The following is an 18,703-nucleotide window of genomic DNA, read 5'->3' on the forward strand; positions in this document are numbered from 1 at the left end:
GTAAAAGTATATCTCATCTATTGAAAAGCACTTACCCTGAATTCTAACAAAATAAGCCCATTTTTAAACTGTTCACTTCAAAGGGAAGAGTGGGAATTGCTTGTGCTCTGTCTTCCCCCACCAGTGTTTCTATTATCGTTTTTCTTAAAAACAAAACAGGCACCTGGGAAAGGTTAATCCAACTGCAACGTATGGAGTGGAGCAGGTTTTTCCTGTTAATGCTATTTCCAATATGGAAGCATGAAAGGCCCATCACTGGAGTCACTGGATGAGAATGGATTACGGGGAAGAAAGTGAGGGGGATAAAACTGTATTATTTTGTCTAAATACTGCACTGTCCACTACATGAAATCCATTGCCTTGGGTGCGCTTGATGATTTTCTCACCTCTTCTTACTGGTCATTCATTATATGTAAAGGCCACAGGAAGCAGCAACAGCAGGAGAAAGAATTTGCCTCCATGCAGGTGTTAGTGCAGGAACTTCATCATAGCAGAACTGTGAAGCTTTTCATAAAGCTTAGCATCTCCCAGAACAGAGAGTGCTTTGAAAGAACAGACTCTGCAGACTCTGTCTTGGAAAAGAGGAGGATCAGGGACTGTGAGCATGTTGGGAGTAGATGGGGTGTAACACTGCTACTACTTTTACTCTGATGATCTGTCCATATCTCTGCAGAGACCTGCTCATTTTGAATAAATCTAGTTTTTTTTATGAGTAACTGAAACGATACTGAATAGGTGCCCCATAGCTTGCTCTCACATAGAAGATCATCAGGAAAAAGGCAGGCAAAGGCCAGGGAGAGGAGAGCATGAATAACACTAATATTAAACATAAGGGATATTCACTTGTCTGATATCCAAGTGTGCAGGTAGGGCCCAGAAATAGAACTGTTAAAAAAAAATTCCAACATCCTTCTATCGCTTTCAATAATCCAAAGCATACTTATTTACAGTATTACAGTGCTTTCATGTAACATGGATCCAGTAGGTTCAAAATCTCCCCTTCTTTCCTGGGCCGTGTTAGAACTAAGACCTTTACATCCAGGGCTTGGCAGTAGTGAGCTAACTTGGTGTCTAATACACAAAGGGAAAGTATTTATCTCTAACCCATGAATTCTCCCTAATGAATTGTTTTGTTTAAAGCTCTAGTAAATCTGGTATCTTACTCAGTACTGTGAATTCCCTAAGAGAAGTAAAGCCTGGCACCTTGACTTTAGATACCTCACGCGCTGTCAAACATCATGTGCCCAAGCCCAGTTGTGCCCGAGCCCAGTCTGGAATCACCTCCAATTCCCTCTTGCTCAGGTCATGGAACATTGGGGGGCGGGCGGGGGAAATCAGACACCATGCTTATATCTGAAATGGTAATCTTATTACTGCAGCTAGTCACCTCAAAATCACTGACCCAGGCAGGATGATGTGACCAACTGAATGCTCCAAATCAGCTGCAGTGCTGCAAATATCATACCTGAGCTGTTTCTACTTGAAAAATAGATTAACGATGGTGATGTCACTGCCATTACACCATCTTTCCATATGCATATACTGTAGCATTTTCTTTGTAGTAAAATTCTGTGTTTAAAGAATGTATAATAGTCACATTAATGCCCTCAGGAGTGCTAATACTAGGGAAAGCAGTCAATGAAAGAGACAACCACAAAACAATAAAAGCAACTACAAACTTTGATTCCTGAAAAAAAAAATATGCAATTTTGGATGATGCATAAATGGAAAAAATATTCACCAAATGCAATTTATAATCTGGTGCGTGAATCTTGAAAAGGTTGCAAGCTTCAGGAAAACACTCGAGCTAGAAAGAACGTGCTAAGTAAAGCAAACAAATTCATGCAAGCTCCATGGGAAGAAGCAGTGTTCCACTTGCTGTGTTTAAATTTGGTATTGTGGAGCCCAGCTGCATGAACAGGGGAAGGGGAAAATTAAAGTTATAGTTAAACAACAGAAATTGTGCTTCTGCAAGGGGAAAGACTGCAGAACAGATCTCTGAGGACCAGAAGGGGAAAGAGAGGAACAGAAGTCTGTCTGTCCTGAGCAAAAGAGCGGACGTAGCATAAAAGAGCTTCCTAAGACAAGCACGCCAGAGTAAGGACACTGGCAGTCCCCAAGTTAGATCAGTTATAAATGGTAGCTTTTAAAACACAGGTGTAGCATGGCCTTTTGGCTTCTACTGCTAAACAGAGTTTCGAAGAGGTCATGCATGAGGCAGCAGCATTCTCGAGGTGACCTGCTGCAGGCTGGGTCTTCAGTTTCCAGGACCCTGAGAGAAGTTACAGGCAAACCTTGATGTCCATTACACGTAAGCGTGTTCTCTGGAGCTCCATGTTTCCAGGGTTTTCGTCAAGAAATGTAAATCCTTCATTTCGCTACAATCAATCTCTATATACTTTTCCGATCAGTAGGGAAACCTCAGACAAATCTGGCAAAGATGAGCCTTGTGCCAGCTCCAGAGCTCCTGCACCAGCAATTAAATAGAAGACTGCAAAGAAACTCTGGGTGCCTGCAATCCAACTAAGAAATCCTGGGAAGTAAGACCATATTTTCTGCTAAGTCACACTGGTTAGTTCAGGGGGGAGCAATAGTACAAAGTACAAGTACAAAGAGAGGTCCCTCCAGGGGAAATTCAAGTTCTTTCTAGCAAAGGAGAAGTAGTCAGAAGTTATCCCCTGACTTCAGGAATATTAAGAATTCTGTAGCATCTTTCTTCTTTATGTCAAACCTCCCCAACTTTCATTCAACAACAATAAACTACTGTCAACCTCAGTATTTTTAATTAATTGCTTTTATTTACCAGATTTGTCATTTGTAAATCCGATCAATATCAAATTAACCTTGCCTTCAAGGTCACTGATGACTGTGCTGAATAAAAGTGGTTCCAGAAAACCCTGGGAACCCTGAGTACCATGCACATCCTCCCTGCTTAACATGACACTGAATCATCCTCTCTTCTGTCAGCCAGTCCTTTCTCATTGCCAGCCCCTCTTTCAGTATATCAACACATTTTCTGTGATCCCCCTAAGAAACAAACTAGCAATGCTGCCACATCCAATTCCTACCTAGCCTGAGAAACAGGCCCAGGCAGATGTTTGGTGGGAAGAGGTCACAAAAGCCTCCAAACACACTCACTTGGCTTTCCAGAATCAATGGGATAGAATAGATCTGAAGTATGTTTTTGAAGTGTTATTAACACCATAGCAGCATTAGCAAGCAAGATATGTAAAGTCTCTTTTTTATTCTGGATATACATTCATGTAAAGCACACCCCCAAACATTCTCTTTTCCTCCTCCCACCTTTTAGTGTTAAGGCTATTCCATTACCTGGACTCCTCACTGCTAAATCTTGCAGTGTTTCGTATACATAGTGGGTCTTTCTCAAGTCTCTCTCAAAGCTCCCATCATACAACTTCTGAGGTATTTGTAGATAAGGTTGCCTAGGGTTGATATTCTGCACGCAGGACTTGAAGGATAAGGATGGCACATGCATGAGAAGGCAGCACTCTTCTAGTTCAGCTGTAGATCTGTTCAGCCCTTCACAATCAACAATTATCCTGGCTGGGGAAGAGAAGCATTTTCTGAAACTTTACCCTACAGTTCCTAGCATGTTACCACTGCAGGCAGCCAACAACAGAACTTGGAAGCTGAGGATGTCACAGTGCTGAGTCTTCACCAGCAACCACAGAGAGCCATGGAGCAAGTGTGTGGGGATCAGTCACGGGGAAGGATAATGCAACAGAGGACAAGGACGATGCAAGACCAGGGGCATGTACTCTGAGTAGGGGGAAGGCAAGCAGCACTAGGTGGAGAACTGGTTAGGAGAGTGGCTTTAAGGAACAGGAACAGAGTGTAAACAGGTCAGCATGCTATCAAGTTTTGGGGGTAGGTTTGTGGTAAAGGGAGGGGGAACAATCAAAATACACCACACCACATCAAAACAACAAAACCCCCATGCAAACAAGAAGATCCTACCATGTTCCTTTCACTTAAGGTTTGGTGCATCTAGCCTGAGCAGAAAAATGGGAAAGGACACAACAGGAGTGAGGAATTTCACACAAGAGGTGAACCATTTGGAACCTCTGCTTTCCCATTTAGGAAACAGTAGAAATCCGAAGTATTTAGGATGAAGCACACATGTGTTCAGATGGTCTGTGCAAGGAATATACAGGAGGATGAAGGCAGAGACTATATGTAAAATGAGTGGAGATAGCTGTAAAGCAATGCCTTGGTGCAGGCATTAACCCCTTTGTACTTAAAATAATTAGATACAGTGCCTCTAAGTACACCTATATTACCATTTTAGTTTGGCTCGGGACCTCACTTTTGAAGTAAATCAGCCAGTGACCATTTCCATATTTTGGTCCGATTACAGAGCAGTCTCTGAGCACATAAATAGGATTCCTTTTGGATAAAAAAAAAAAAAGGAGAGATAAGTTTCAGGGGGTGTATTAGTCTATTTGTAACAGCACTAGTCTATTTAATCCATGTGACCAAACCCAAATTAGCCCAAAGTAACTCCATATATCACAGCTTTCCTGAAAGAGACCACTAGAAGGTATTTGAAAAAATTATTCAGTCTAATCTTGGAGTTTGTATACATATGAAAGTTACCAGAATGAGAAGCATGTATTTAAATTACCTAGTCTATTCCAGAATAGATTAGATTGACAGCTCTGCATGCTAAGGGCATAAAAAGAGTAAGATTTTTTTTTCCCCCCTCCCATTTAGTTGATCTTTATTTCTTTGAAGTATACATTGCCAGCTTACGAAGATCTTACATCGGGGTAAGCCACATCTTTTTCGTGGGAATAAAGTTAAGGGAAGGCCAGATAATTCCCCCAAAATCAAATTGTTTGGAAGCTAGGAAAGTACCATACGTTTGCCTTCCATTTACCATCCCCAAAGCACCCACTTACAGACGCTGCTAGAGACAGAAGACTGCACTAAAGGGCCCTTCGTATGGCTATACTACTACAGACCAAGAGTCAGCCACAGAAACGATCTACTTTGATTAACACTATTTGTGTGCTGCCCATTTTAATCTCAGACTAGATTTTGGAGTTTGCAATGGATCTCCAGCTGCTCTTATTTTCTTTCTCTTGAATTTATGTCTGTTCCACACAGCTGGCCAGAAAACAATTCTACTTTTTTTTTTTTTTTTAAAACTGATTCATTTTTATTCCTTATACATTATATAAAATACAAAAGCTTTGAAACTTTATGAAACTGATATATCAAAAGATCAGTTTAAATTGCACATAGCATACTTTTAAGTACAATTTCTCTCTCAGAATAACCACAGCATCCAGCTTAATCCTTAAACTTTCACATTGCAACTGCTAAAATGGACTACCTCTTCGCAAGATATTTAAACTTCAACAAAACAGCTTCATAAAACAATGGTACTCTAACCAGTTCTTTTTCTCCCATTTATTTTATTATCCCAAAAGGGATGCATCACAGATTAAGGGCAGGGCAACACCACCAGATTTACTAGGCCTAGTCTGTGTCATTTTGCTTCTGACTTGCCTCTTCCTTCTCTACTCTTCTTTACAGCCATCCCCTAAATTTACCACTCTTTTACAGGGTGGCTCCAGCAGCCCTTAATTCATTTCAACAGTTTTTCTCCTGTAGCATACAACACTTGGCATAAAGAATAAACCTGTATGGATTAATTTTATCTTCATAACTTTTTTTCTTGTAATAGTCAGTCTACTTCTTCCAGTTTAAAGATGCTATATACTTCAACTCTAAAGGACAGAGCTATTAATACACTGCAGAGGTTTAGTATAGGGATTGGTCTACGATTAACACTGCAGTATGTAATCAGCTGTAAGTATGATGCTGCTCGCCACCTTTACTCTGTCTTTTATTTGTAAGCAGGAATATTTTCTATATGTTTCCTTCCCCCACCCTTATTTTCCTCTATTCCACAAGAGCCTCCGTTGTTGCAGCTTCTTAACTATTCTTATAGTATTGAGGCAATTTGGTGAAACAGCTTTACTTTTGGCTATCTTTGACAAACCAGATCACAGTCTGTGCTAATAAACATGGTGGTTTTGTTCTAACTAGAAATACTATAGTATTTTACTTTATTTCTACACAATGCGTAGATGCACGCTCATAGCTCATAAAAGGTAAATATTGTGTTTATCTGTTACCATAAAACAGTAAAAGCCTGGCTCATGAGACACCAATTTCTTGCCTTTTTCCTCTTAACACAGCAGCTCATAGCAGAAATCTGAAACATTTCTTTGAGTATTATTATGGCCTTTACGTGACAGACATTTCGGAAAACAAGAGAACCTTTGCCTCAAGAAACTTTAGAACATGCATCAGCACAACACTATTGGCGGAAAATAAACATTATTCCCATCATGATTAATAAGGAACTAACACACTCTTTCAAAAAAAAGCATCTCTGGCAACAAAGACAAGCACAAGAATCCCATTGAGACAACCACCAGAGACTTAAAGTGCCAGGAGAATCCTGCTTAGACCTAGACAGGCAGAAGTTCAAGAAAAGGGGAAGGACTGGACAAAGGTAGGAAACAAAACAAACACTGTACAGAATAAATCAGCATCCCATAAACTCAAAATGCATCATGAAAAACATTTTTTTCTTGACTGAATTGAGGCAGCGACAATTGAAAGCACTTAATTTGAGCAAGACATTCACCACTGCCCATAAAGCTGATGCAATTCACCATTTTGGCAGCATGTTGCACAGTTTCAGAAGATGCTGTTGCAGATTTAAGTGACATGTTTATTATACTATTATGTGTAAATTATATCTATGTATAAATACAATATATTTTATTAACTACTAATGCCTAGAAGCTAGGTATGTTCATACGGGCATTTAGGTCAATAAACACCACAGTGTGAATTAGGCTAAGTCCTAGAGCTACTTGCTGTATTTACCATATAGCATTGGTGCTGTTTTCACCAAAATCTATGCCAGTTCAGCCTTTAGGGCTGGTGCAATTAATTCTGCATAAGGTGTTTTAAAAGCTGAGGTTTTGTTACATCACAGCTGATATTTGGCTTCTGCTGAAGCAGTCGCTGTTTTCTCTCCCTGCTCCAAGGAATATGCTCCCTCACATCAACTCTGGCATTTGTCTAATCTCTCAGTAACTGGGTTCCGTTCACTAAACGGCAGAAAAACAACACAGGGCGAGAGGAGTGTTGGCTTTTCTTGGCAGGGAGGGGGTCAGTTTAGCAAGCTGAATCATCTTATTGAGGGGCAAGGTAAGCATCAGAGCTGGCACAAAAATCACAGAGCCAAGAAAAGGAAAAGCATGACTTGATCCCTTCAAGAGTAGCAAGCTGTAAGAACAGCTCAGCTGTAAGTGAAATCACATCCTGATGGATTCCATGCTGCTTCTTGCAGTGCCAGAGGTGCATCAGCAACACATTCGTATCTGTACCGTGACAAGTCGTATCAGCAATAGCATCAGGGGAGCTAAGAAACGGGCTAGGCTGTTAATATCAATGTATTCAAATATATTTAAAGTGATGTGACTACTGTGCGTAGCAAAACCTTTCATATAAAATAATATGAAGAGAAAAGACATACGCATGTAGTTTCATTACGTTTTTGATTTATTAGAGTAAAACTTGCATTCTGCTTGAGGAAGATTATGTTCAAGGAATCAGGTAGTTGTTGTATATAGACTTTAAAAATCCAGTTACATAACTAAAAATTTCACAAGCATTAAGTATATTGACCCTGCCTTCTACTTATCAGTTCCTATAATCCCTGCAGTTTCACTACTACAAGATGAACAAATTAGCCATTTTTAGCATCATTGAATCAGCATTTATGAAAATAATGCAGGGTTATCAAAAAGCTGAAGGGGATAACAGTGTCACATTCATACAAATACTTAGTGGAGAAGGTAAGTATTACTCCATCAGATTAGCCTTCCCAAAGATTAGACATATCGTATTGAATTTACAAGGGAGCCTGTAATATTTTAATTACCGAAACACCGACATCTACTTCTAAATACTCTGAATGCAGATATAAGTCTGCAAGTCTTACTCACAGAACTCTAAACCACTGTTAAGATTCCTAAAAATTCCCATACATAAGGTAAGTTGCACGTTTCCTAGAGAGATTTTGGCAATAACTCATTTCCAGTGATAATAAAATGACTTAGATTATTATCTGTCCCATACAAAGAAATGAGGCAATGTCAGGGATCATCACCTAAACACATGCAGTAAAAATCAAATTTGGGACAAAGCTGACATTCAAAATGTTTGACTCTTGTAACCATTCCCTCTTTCTTATTGCTTAAAATGATCATAAGGGAAAAAGTGAAGGTTAACAACTGTAGGCCATTTCAACACTTCATGAAATTACCAAATAGAGATCCCAGGGGAAGAACAAGGAAGCCAGTAATGAACTCGATACCTCATATAAATCAAGCAATTTAAAGGATCAGCTCTTTATCAGTTTAAGGAGTTGCTACCATCTCTGAATAATAAAATTAGCAAACAGGCATTCTGTTATCCAACAGAAACGCGTAACTCAACGTACAAGTAGTCATTCAATAGATTCACAAAAGTATGTTGAGATTTTATAGTACCATTCCTGGCAACCTGAAGATCAGAGTTGTATTTACAGCATTTACTAATCTACAAGAGATTCTAATAAAATCAACAGTTTGCTCTTCATCAGCTAAACCCACAGTATCTTAGAAAATTTCTATTTTTAAGTGGATCACATAGCCTAGCAATGATATACAACTCATCTCCATAATGCTGCTTGACAAAAAACTTAAATTGCAAATTCATTTTTGACATTTAAAAAAAAAAAAGAGCATAAAAAAAGGAGGGGGGAAACATTGGCTGAAGCTTGCTGAGAAATTATATAGCTCTGAGCCCACTTGCCCACATATTGTCACCTTTCAGCTGACACGTGCAGAGTAACTCTCAGCTACCGTCTCCTCTCTGGAGAGCTATTGTTCTTGTACAGGAATTCAATATTTACACCGTTTTCTCTGTTTTCTCTCTCTTGGACATGCGGTCACCACATCTGGATGAGCTTTTTCTTCTCCCTAGAAGAGTGGCTTTGACAGGACAGAGCATGTCTGCAAAAAATAAAAACTCAGCATTCAGTAGCAGTTGCCTAGATACAGCCTCCTAAATGGAGGCAGAAGTCTAGACTGTTTTTCTAGCAAGGAAAATTAATGCCCATTGTTCCAAAACCCAGTCCAACTGAAAGTTCATCCCTATCTCAACTCATATTAATGTGGCATTGTAAAACAAGCTGTCAGCTTATTATAGAGGCTCCAAGTATCAACACCTTACAAATACATTGAACCTTAGAAAACGTCAAAGGATATTATCGGGTTCTATTAACGTAAGCGTAACTAACATTTACTAACGAATGTAGTGAAAAAATTCAAGTAGGGGACTGACAAGTATAACAACCTTTTTTAAATAATTAAAAGAATGATTCATAAAATCGCTCAAGTTTCTACAATATTTAAAAAAAAAAAAATACTGTAAAGCATTTGAAGAGCTTCTGTCTTAGTGTAACAAGGATGTTGGCTGCTCAGGAATCCGGCAGGTGCCAAATATCAAGCAAACCTGAAAGCGATTTAATCAACAAGATCCAAGGACTCCCAGAGCAGGAACTGTCTCAGAACAGACTGAAGGGCTCACAGATTTCCAGGGCTACTCAGTTTCTGAATCTGAGAGCCTAAAGTGCTCAGACCCCTCATTTCACTGTACATCATGCACCCTGGAGTTCTGAAATTTCTGAGGCAACTGAAAGATCTCAGAACCTAAGGAAGAGTCCTAAAAAACACTGACCCTGCAGGTCTTGGATCCCTAGAAACCTGCTAGGTACCCTAGATAATCAGATTTTGCTCAGAATGCTCAGAAAGATAGGCTTTTCATACAGGAAAGTTTACATTTTCATAATACTGTGCAAGCGCACAGAGTACAATATGTTGTACCTTGTGCTAAATCTGTCTGGAAGCTTACCAAACAGTGCTAAGTGTATGAGCTGGTCAGATACCTACTCCCAATGCAGGAAGAGAATCTCTGTAACCTTATCTGGCTATGGAGGAATACATTGTATATATTGTTTCAAATAATCTCGAAAAATCTCCCAGATTTATGGAATCCTCTCCTACAGAAAATGAGGGAACTGCTATAGACTTAAAAGGCATTAAAGGTAGTTATGTAAAAACCAAACAAACAAAAGGGTATATTCCTTCAGATTAGTGAAAATGCAAATTTTCAGTCTCAAAAGATCTGGAATTAGAGTTGAAATGTGGGATCCCTTTCCTTAGGGCTGCATATTCAGACCACCTGTGTAAAGCTTATGTCACAACTTATAAAAACTAACAAATAGTCTCCATGCTCTTGTGAAAAAGGTTTGGTTACTTCTACATATTTGTTTAACATATTTGTTTATCTCTCTAACCATTCTGAGGTGTCCAAAATAAACCGGCAAATAAACGTCTGTTAGTAAGACTATTGGTGTTTTATAGAACTGTATTTTACTGAGTAACTCCAGGCACTTGCTAGTGACAATGGGTTGTGATTTGGCAATTCTCCTGCTGCAACAGCAGAGAATGCATCCCCTGGTGGATGAAAATGTGCTGCTGCCTTTCTTAAGCAAGGTATACCACCTGGAGGAGAGAAAAAAAGAAAAAAGAAAATGAAAAAATGTCATTTAGAGTTCATTCACAGAAATGCAGAAGCACTTGGTGTTATTTTTTGCAATTAGAAGCGCAATACATTCGAACTATACCCACCTACGACTAACAGGACGTCACCACACCATATGTTACCGAAATAACCGCACTCCACACAACATGAGGTTCTAGGTGCATGTAATAGAAATTTGAAAAGAACTGCTTTCTGCAAACCAAACTTGGCTTAAATTACAGCAAGAGACTTAGCTTAGGAAGTTTTTTCTAAGGTCTGATTGTTAAGCATAGCAATGTACTGAGGCAGAGTGACTAGAGAAGTTGTGCAACTTCCATCTTGCAAAGAATTAGAAAACTATTTTGACACTCACCCCTGATACACTTCAAAAGGATGGAAGGAAAGAGATCTGACTGGAAGTAGGTAGGACAGGACAGCAGCAGAGGTCGTGGCAGAGTGGGGCATCACAATGCTCCATTTTTCTCTGCATGTTAGACACACTTCTACCCACAATGGTTAAGGCTTAGCAGAATTTGCCTGAGAACTGGGAAATGAAAACAACTTCTGGTCTGTCTTCTGTAACATTGACAGCAAAGATAATGAAACCACGTGAGTATGTTTCAGTTTCTCTCCATCTCCCTTCCCCCAAACAAAACCAAAAAATCTGCACATTGAAACACAAACCCTTTTCACAGAAGGTACCCAAACTACCTTTAGTACCTGAAAGTTAATGCTCAGACCACAGAGCACAGCATGCTGAAGAGTATTTTGTAGGCGTAGCGCTGGGGCTGTTCACTTGCTGAGGATTGTCAATGCTTTAAAGAAGCAATAAGGCTGGTGTCCCGCCACATGCAGCAAGTCACTGGCGCGTGAGCTGCAGCTGCCAAGAAACCTTTCTCACTTCAGAAAAGAACAGGCTAGTCCAGCTTGATTTCAGCTGCAGCTGAAATCTTCAAAGGATGTTGATGCTGTGAGAGGTAAGCCCAGGGTATTAGGGAACTGAAAGGGATGGGGCCAAAACAAAGGACAACAAAGCACTGTTCAGTCTGTAACTTAGGTCTGCATGTTCCATGAAAGACATAGTTAGAAGTCTTCTAGCAGATAGCTTTTGGTTAAAAAAAGAAAAAAACAGTAAGCCAGTTTACCAACTTTTGTCACTTTTCATATCTCTTTTAGCAGATCTCTTACTAGCTCTCACCAGCTTGCCCTGTGTAGCTCCTTGGTAAGCCATCAGTATCCATCACTCCAAGGTACCCTGACATACAGCCTATCCTAGGGCTACAGACTTTAGGCTTTCAGTTTTGCTGGCTTCCAGAGTTGATCAGTACTCACCCTGGGGAAAAGGATTTCCACAGCAGTCTGCATGGAATTGCTAATCTTCTATGTCTCTGTATCTGTTGAGCAAAAGTGTCCAAAAACAAAACAAAATCCCCCAAAACAAAAAAACCCACCACACACAATTACCTCAACAGCTGTACTGATTTTGACCAGACTTGTTTGTAAACAGGAAAACCTCCACCCACGAATTCTTCTCCCACCAACAATCCTTAAGGGCTATTCCATGCACAAAGGGAACACAGAGGAACCTACTGAAGCTCCCTCAACGCTCCTTTGTCCAGCACGCCTCCCACTGCTACGCATGCCTTTCCTCCAACTTCTCCTGCCCTCTACGCAGTATCCTCACGCTCATCATGTCCGAGAGACAGATCTACACGCACGCTTGTCAGACATTCCCTGCCAAAACAGAAGAGAACGCAGCTTATTTTCTCCTTGCCTGCCCCACAGTAGTTGCAGTAAGGACTTTTATCTAGCAAGTCAACCAATCATCATAAAAATAGTAATTTAATATCCAAGACCTCTGTCCCCTCTGTTAAGTTTGACTGGAAATGGACCAATGGGTTCAAGAGTAAAAGGGAGGAGAGAGGAGTTATCTAGGGAACACGACATCCACGTGGAGACAATGCCATTACGCAAGTCTCATTTTCTTATGAAATTGGGCTAAAATTCATAAAATATGCAGAACCTTGCAATGATGAGAGTGCTATTTTGAGCTACATTTTTTGGAAGATATTTAAGCCAAATCACTTTTAATTTGTATTTCCCCGAGGAAGAAAAGTTCTTTGCTCTTCCTTTCCTGCCTCTGTGCTGGAGAACTAATCATGAAAGGGTATCTATTTAAAAAAACAAACAAAAAAAACCCCCACACAAACATGCTGGAAACTTTAAAGGGGAGGAAAAAAGCAACATACTTCTCCCATGACCAACAAACTGAGTATGGAAGAAAGTTCAGTTAAACTCGGAAAAACACAGAAGATATATTACACAGTTCAAGGACAGTTTTTAAGGTGAAGCAGGAACTCACCAGATAGTCTCCTTTTGCAAACCGTCTTGAAGAGACCAAACTCAAGCGTGTCTGTGCATACACAGGTGTATATGCTGAAGAGTTTTTCAAAGGTCAGGGGGCTCAGAGTAGGTAATTCTAAATAAATGCTTTCACTAAAAGAAAAAACAAGTTAAAAAAAACCCTCTAAACTTGTTGCAAAGAATTCCTCAGCAAGGCAGGAACCTTGTCACTGGTTCTAGCAGACTAGTTCTGGACTAAAAGAATAATTTATAATAGGTTATCACTCCCGACAGTCAGATTACTGTAGTCCACCAAATAATTTTACCAAAGCCCACAAAGTATAAAATAGCATGCCAGGTCCCACTGTTTCAGAAAAATCACTCTCCCTCCTCGTGACCTGTGTAGATGAGTACCGCACTAGCGTGCTGCAGCTGCTCTCCAAGAGAATAGTAACAGAGCAATTTTGAAGATGTTGTACAACCAAGACCTCAGAGTGTTTTGGGGGGGGGGGAGGGGAACCCACCACAAACATCATACCTTCAAGCACAATCTTGACCACATTCACTACTTACACAGCCCTTTCTACATACACTGGGATTAGAAGAGATAGGATACTTTTCCTGTGGTGAACAAATTCTCTGTTAAATAATTTGGCAATGTTGAGACTCAGAAGTTCAGGTTGTCTCAGTTTCTGTAACGGAATAAGTTCTTACACAGACTTCAGCCTCATCCCTACCAAACAAGATTCAATTTCTTAGAAGCTTTGCTCACTGTAAAATATTCAATACTGGGAAAACAATTTCTTGAGATGAACTAGTGGATTTATATAAGTTTGCAGAGACACAGATCATTCAGATCTTTTTCTAGTGTGCCAACAGAACTACCTATTATCTAAGCATAGGATTAGACAAACTATTTGGAGCAAACTGCGGTATGATATTGCAGTACCTCAACTACTGCAGATAAGCGTCTGCATTGGTGCTTTCGTATTCTAACATCGTATAATAAATATGATGAAACTTGCAATGAATCAAAGGGAAATCTTATAGGATGGCTTATAATGTTTTGCATTAATCGACAGTTTTAAGAATGGCAATCTACAAATAGTAATATGAGCTGTTAATCCTGCAGGGAAAAGGTGCTTGTTAATAACACGCTAAATCATGATCAACACAAATACTTTCAAGTGCATTCACTTAAAGCTAGAATTTTTGCCACAATTTTTAATCAGAATTCAATTTTACTTCTTATAAATATTGTATTTGCTAGCAGACATTTCCTGATCAAATAATCATTTTTACTTACCTAATCAATACCATTGTTCATTAGAGAGAAATCTAACAAGTCATGAACATTTCCATCCCTCCAACAGCCACAACGCTTACTATCAATGTTGAAATACTACAATTATTCCAAACTCAAGTTCGGATGTTTAACGTATCAACATGCCTAGGGCAGAGTTCTACTAACATAATTTGAGAACTTATTTCTACAGTATCTAAAGAGTTACTCATAATCCTTGTTCTTAGCAAAATTCTAATATTAATGTCATTTTGCATTAAAAAACCTCTTCTAGCAGTTAGGGCATTAAACTTGTATTTTCTGAAGAGGTATCTTTTTAAAGATTTAAAAAAAAATAACTGAACAGCGATTTTCTCTACTGAGTTCATAAAAAACACTTTCATGCTATTTATGGCCATCATTGCTTTTAGTTTAGAGTGATATAAATATAACCTCATAATGAAAGTTACTGAATTGATAACAAGTCAAATTCAATATATATTCCTTCCCTTGAGTTTTCGCCACAAAACTTCATACTCTGAGAAAAAAATATATATATATAGATACCTCTTTAAAGAAAGAAGCCTAGCAACAGATGAATAAGTTTCAGTTTTACTAAACCCCTATATTTGTAAACATTCAAGCACTGCACATCTAAAGTTATTTCAGCATTATACTTACGACAATCACTGTATGCTACCCGATACAGGTGTTTTAGACGGGAAATAGTTCAGCACAAGCTGAACTCATGGTAACTTTCAATTCAATAGTTCTGTTTCGACATGCACTTAAAGAAACATGATACATTCTTACTTTTAAAAATATGGGACATCAAACTATCGCAGATGAGGATTTCATTAGGTTGATTCAAGTTCTTCAAATACAGTTCAAGTCAATCAGGAAACAGCCACTTCAATCCCTTTGGATGTCCAAGTCTTGTAAGAGATTCATGAAGTTTCCTGAACAGGTGAAACTGGTTTTACTAGTATTTCAGATGGGGTTATAACTGTGATACCTGAAGTAAAGCTTCTAAGTCATACCTTGGGTGCATTTCTGCTTAGCAGCAAGTAACTGCTTAAGGCATTTTATTTAGCGTAGCGACAACTAATGCAAGCCCCCTAGGTTATACTGTGACCTTTAAATAGCTGACAACTATTCATTGATTTGAAAGCCAACCCAAAGAACAGACATCAGGTCACAAAGTAATCTGACATCAATAAATCTCCAGTAGTTGTACTGGAGAAGTGACAGAAAAATGCTTTGGATTGAAACTTGATAGCTTTTACCAACGTAATGCAGGATCATACAGATAGTCTTAAAAGGGGACTGTGTAGAAATTTGAATCCTATTTGTAGTGGGAAAAACATCAACAATCAGCTCAAAATAACGTGCAGAAACACTTTACACTGCTAAAACTGTTTTAACATTCATTCATACACACGTCTGAAAAGGTGAAAGATCCTGGTCTAGAATATATATGGCCCACTAGTCCAATGTTAACAACTTTGTTACTTTAACCATGAATATACTACTGTACGATTAGTAGAAAAACTTTAGCAGACAAAAAATGAAAGATGAAACTGCAGCAAGAGAGCATGGCAAACCTGACATCTATTAGTGCGTAAATCTGCTTAAAAACTAAAAGACAGAAAGAGAAAGCTAACAAACTACAGTAAAAGTTATGTCTTTAAAGCAGTTAAGTTGTTACAGGGTGGGAAATGTTTAATATGCACATATGTCTAGAAAGCCATTACTATCTTTCTAAAAATAAAAAGCTGGTATTTTTCACAGCATCAGATTTATGGTAAAAAGGCATAGAATTATATTTACTAATATTATGCTTTTCCCACCCTGGCAGAGAATAAACATGAATTTAGAAGCACAGTAGAAGTGGAAAAAAAAAACAAAGAAGAGAGGAGAGAGAAAGCAGCAGAGAAAGACAGAAAAGGTGAATACAGAGCTACAGAAGTGTTTATTGAGCATGCTACAGAGGTAAGCAGAGTACACAAGATGAAATTAAACGACCGTCAAACCTCCCAACTTTGTTAGAAAATTAATTTTTAATTGTGCCACTTTCAAACTATACTGAATTTTACATTTCTAAAGATGTAAAAACTCAACTAATAGAAAATATACATGACCTTTTTTCTACATAGATAACAGAATCTATGAATCTTGGAACTAAGTACATCAATTTCAAAAAGTATTGGTCATTTAAACAGAATCAAAGTAACAGTTCAGACTGACAGAGAACCGTTTTCAAATTAATTTGATCTGTAGATTCTGAGCCATGTTCATAGTAAAGTCAGATCAATTTCTAAATACAAAATATTTTGAAGAGATTTATTAAAACTGAATATTACAATGCAAGGTAAATTAAGACTAAAGGCACATAAACTTTGGTCCCACCTGGTTGTCAGTTTTGGAAAACTGCCACAAAATTTCCTGCAAATGTTCGCAGCAAACTTTCTTCCTCATTGAAAAATACATGCACCAGTTCCTGAACTAGCTTGACCAGTCTGTACATGCTCAGAAATCCACAACCATATTCCATATCTTAATTACAAACTAAAAATGGCAATATATATTTAAACGCACATAAGTCATGTCAACTTCAAAAACATCTACGAAAAATATTCAGCCACAAACAAGACATTACTTAGTGCTGACATTTATATGATACATCCCACAAGAGTGTGTACAAAAAGGTTAAGATTCCACAATGCTTTCCACACAGGGCTCAAAGTCACAGAAGTCACTTTTTGTCCTTTAAGAAATTAATATTCTGTATCTTGTTAATTTTAACTAATGCCTACATTCATAACTGAATCTAGACCAGAACCATGAAACACAAAAGGAAAAAAAAGAAGTAGCAGAAATCAAATACGTTGTTTTACTCTTTCAGCATCTTACCCAATTGAAAAAATAAAAATAAGTGACAAACCAGCAGATAAATAAATTGATTCCAAGCAGGAGAAACAAAAGCTTAACCTTTTTACACACCCCTGCCTAAACATATTTAAGTTATCATGTAACAATGTGCCCCAGACAACCAAATTCGTTTTTACTAGTTATGCAATTCTAGCAATACTAGTTTTCCTTTTTAAGGCACGTTATGTCAACTAAGTTGAAAAACTGTAGGATTAACTTGAAACCGTTTTAAACAAGATGATGGTTTATCTAAACAACAGCTGAATAACAGCAGCTAGTATCACTAGCTTTTTAAGTTTTTTTTGTGTTTGTTTTTATTTTTTAAACAACCAAGGAATGATAACAGCATGAAAAAACAAACAAAACAAATAAAAACAGAAGACAAACTCTGGTCCCCACTTTCCTGAACAGTCAATAGGTGACAACACCAAACAACGCAATACACCCTCATTTTCGATCTGCCTTCTTAAATCGTTGATTTAGAGAAAGAAACTCTCAGATGGTGATTTTCTCCAAGATTGTAATTGTGAAGATCAATCAAAGCCTGAATAGCTTCTTCCACTGTTGACATCTGAAGGAGTGCCATCTTGTGATCTCTTCTGAAACAAAACAACAGCATTAGGAACTCAAACAACACTCCAGGATTTGCTCCTTACATTTTCATTCATTCTCTGTGCACATCTCCTTGGATGTGCTGTAGAAGCGCACGTAAGCAATCCTTTGTTAAAACTATAACGACGTACAGAAAAGTTACTTACTGAAAAAATTTAAAAGCTTTCACAGTGCCACCAGTGTTAGCAAACAATGTGCGTAGATCCTCTTCTGCTACTGATGGCCTACAGAAAGGAACAACAACAAACAAACAGCAAATTATTAGTAAATTTGGTGTGCTGTGATTCACATTAATACTATTACCTTACCGATGGCCAACACTTACGGAATATTAGACAGATGAAGCGTTGCAGATGGAGGGAATATATTCTGAAAGTTTTTTGAACCAGGTTTCTTGAAGCGATGCAGAGGTGAATTACCAAAATCTTTAGTGAGCCCTTGGTCATCAAGTCCCTCTCGAGGTAGTTGTACTGTCTGATGCTTGGAAAGGGTAACCCGAATAATCTTTCCATACATTTTTTGTCCATTAAGATGGCTCATGGCTGAAGAAGAAGAAGGAAAAAAATACATATATAGACAGAGGCTTACTCAATGAACTTAATTCTTCAAAGCTTGAAAATATGGCACATCATACATAACCCTGCAAACAAGAAAAATCAAGCAAATTAAAGGGTCAGCGTGCTAAAGGACTGTTATCAAGAGCTAAGACTGCAGAATCTGGGCAAGTATTTAACTCTGAACAAACACCTTTATGTGAGATCCCGCACTGCTGCTAAATTCACTTAAAGATACCGTACAGACCTTTTGGAATACAAGTGGATGCAATAAGATTTCGTATCTTGCAGGAAACCAGGA

The 18,703-nt window shown here is 38.4% G+C and overlaps 2 protein-coding genes across 12 annotated transcripts in view; both read right to left on the reverse strand.

The window, feature by feature from the left end:
* LOC104151280 (uncharacterized) overlaps window positions 1-14,694 on the reverse strand; it is a 66,560-nt gene extending 51,866 nt beyond the window's left edge. Inside the window, exons 1-3 of the mRNA XM_068952376.1 lie at window positions 8,922-14,694; window positions 4,302-4,407; window positions 3,331-3,564 (exon numbers count right to left, since the gene is read on the reverse strand). The gene's annotated coding sequence lies outside the window, so the exon portion shown is untranslated. The remainder of the gene's footprint in view (window positions 1-3,330; window positions 3,565-4,301; window positions 4,408-8,921) is intronic.
* A 1,652-nt stretch (window positions 14,695-16,346) lies between these two features.
* The window catches only part of PTBP2 (polypyrimidine tract binding protein 2), a 54,693-nt gene continuing 52,336 nt past the window's right edge, over window positions 16,347-18,703 (reverse strand). For 7 of the 11 annotated variants that reach the window (XM_068952371.1, XM_068952367.1, XM_068952375.1 and 4 more), the window contains 3 exons: window positions 18,174-18,390; window positions 17,995-18,072; window positions 16,347-17,835 (listed from right to left, as the gene is read on the reverse strand). In XM_068952371.1, the coding sequence (XP_068808472.1) occupies window positions 17,703-17,835; window positions 17,995-18,072; window positions 18,174-18,390 (428 nt within the window). In that variant the 3' untranslated portion in view covers window positions 16,347-17,702. The remainder of the gene's footprint in view (window positions 17,836-17,994; window positions 18,073-18,173; window positions 18,391-18,703) is intronic. The other 4 variants (XM_068952372.1, XM_068952369.1, XM_068952370.1 and 1 more) reach the window with 1 other exon arrangement.

The sequence above is a fragment of the Struthio camelus genome, chromosome 8 (assembly GCF_040807025.1).
Source record: "Struthio camelus isolate bStrCam1 chromosome 8, bStrCam1.hap1, whole genome shotgun sequence".
NCBI lineage: Eukaryota > Metazoa > Chordata > Aves > Struthioniformes > Struthionidae > Struthio > Struthio camelus.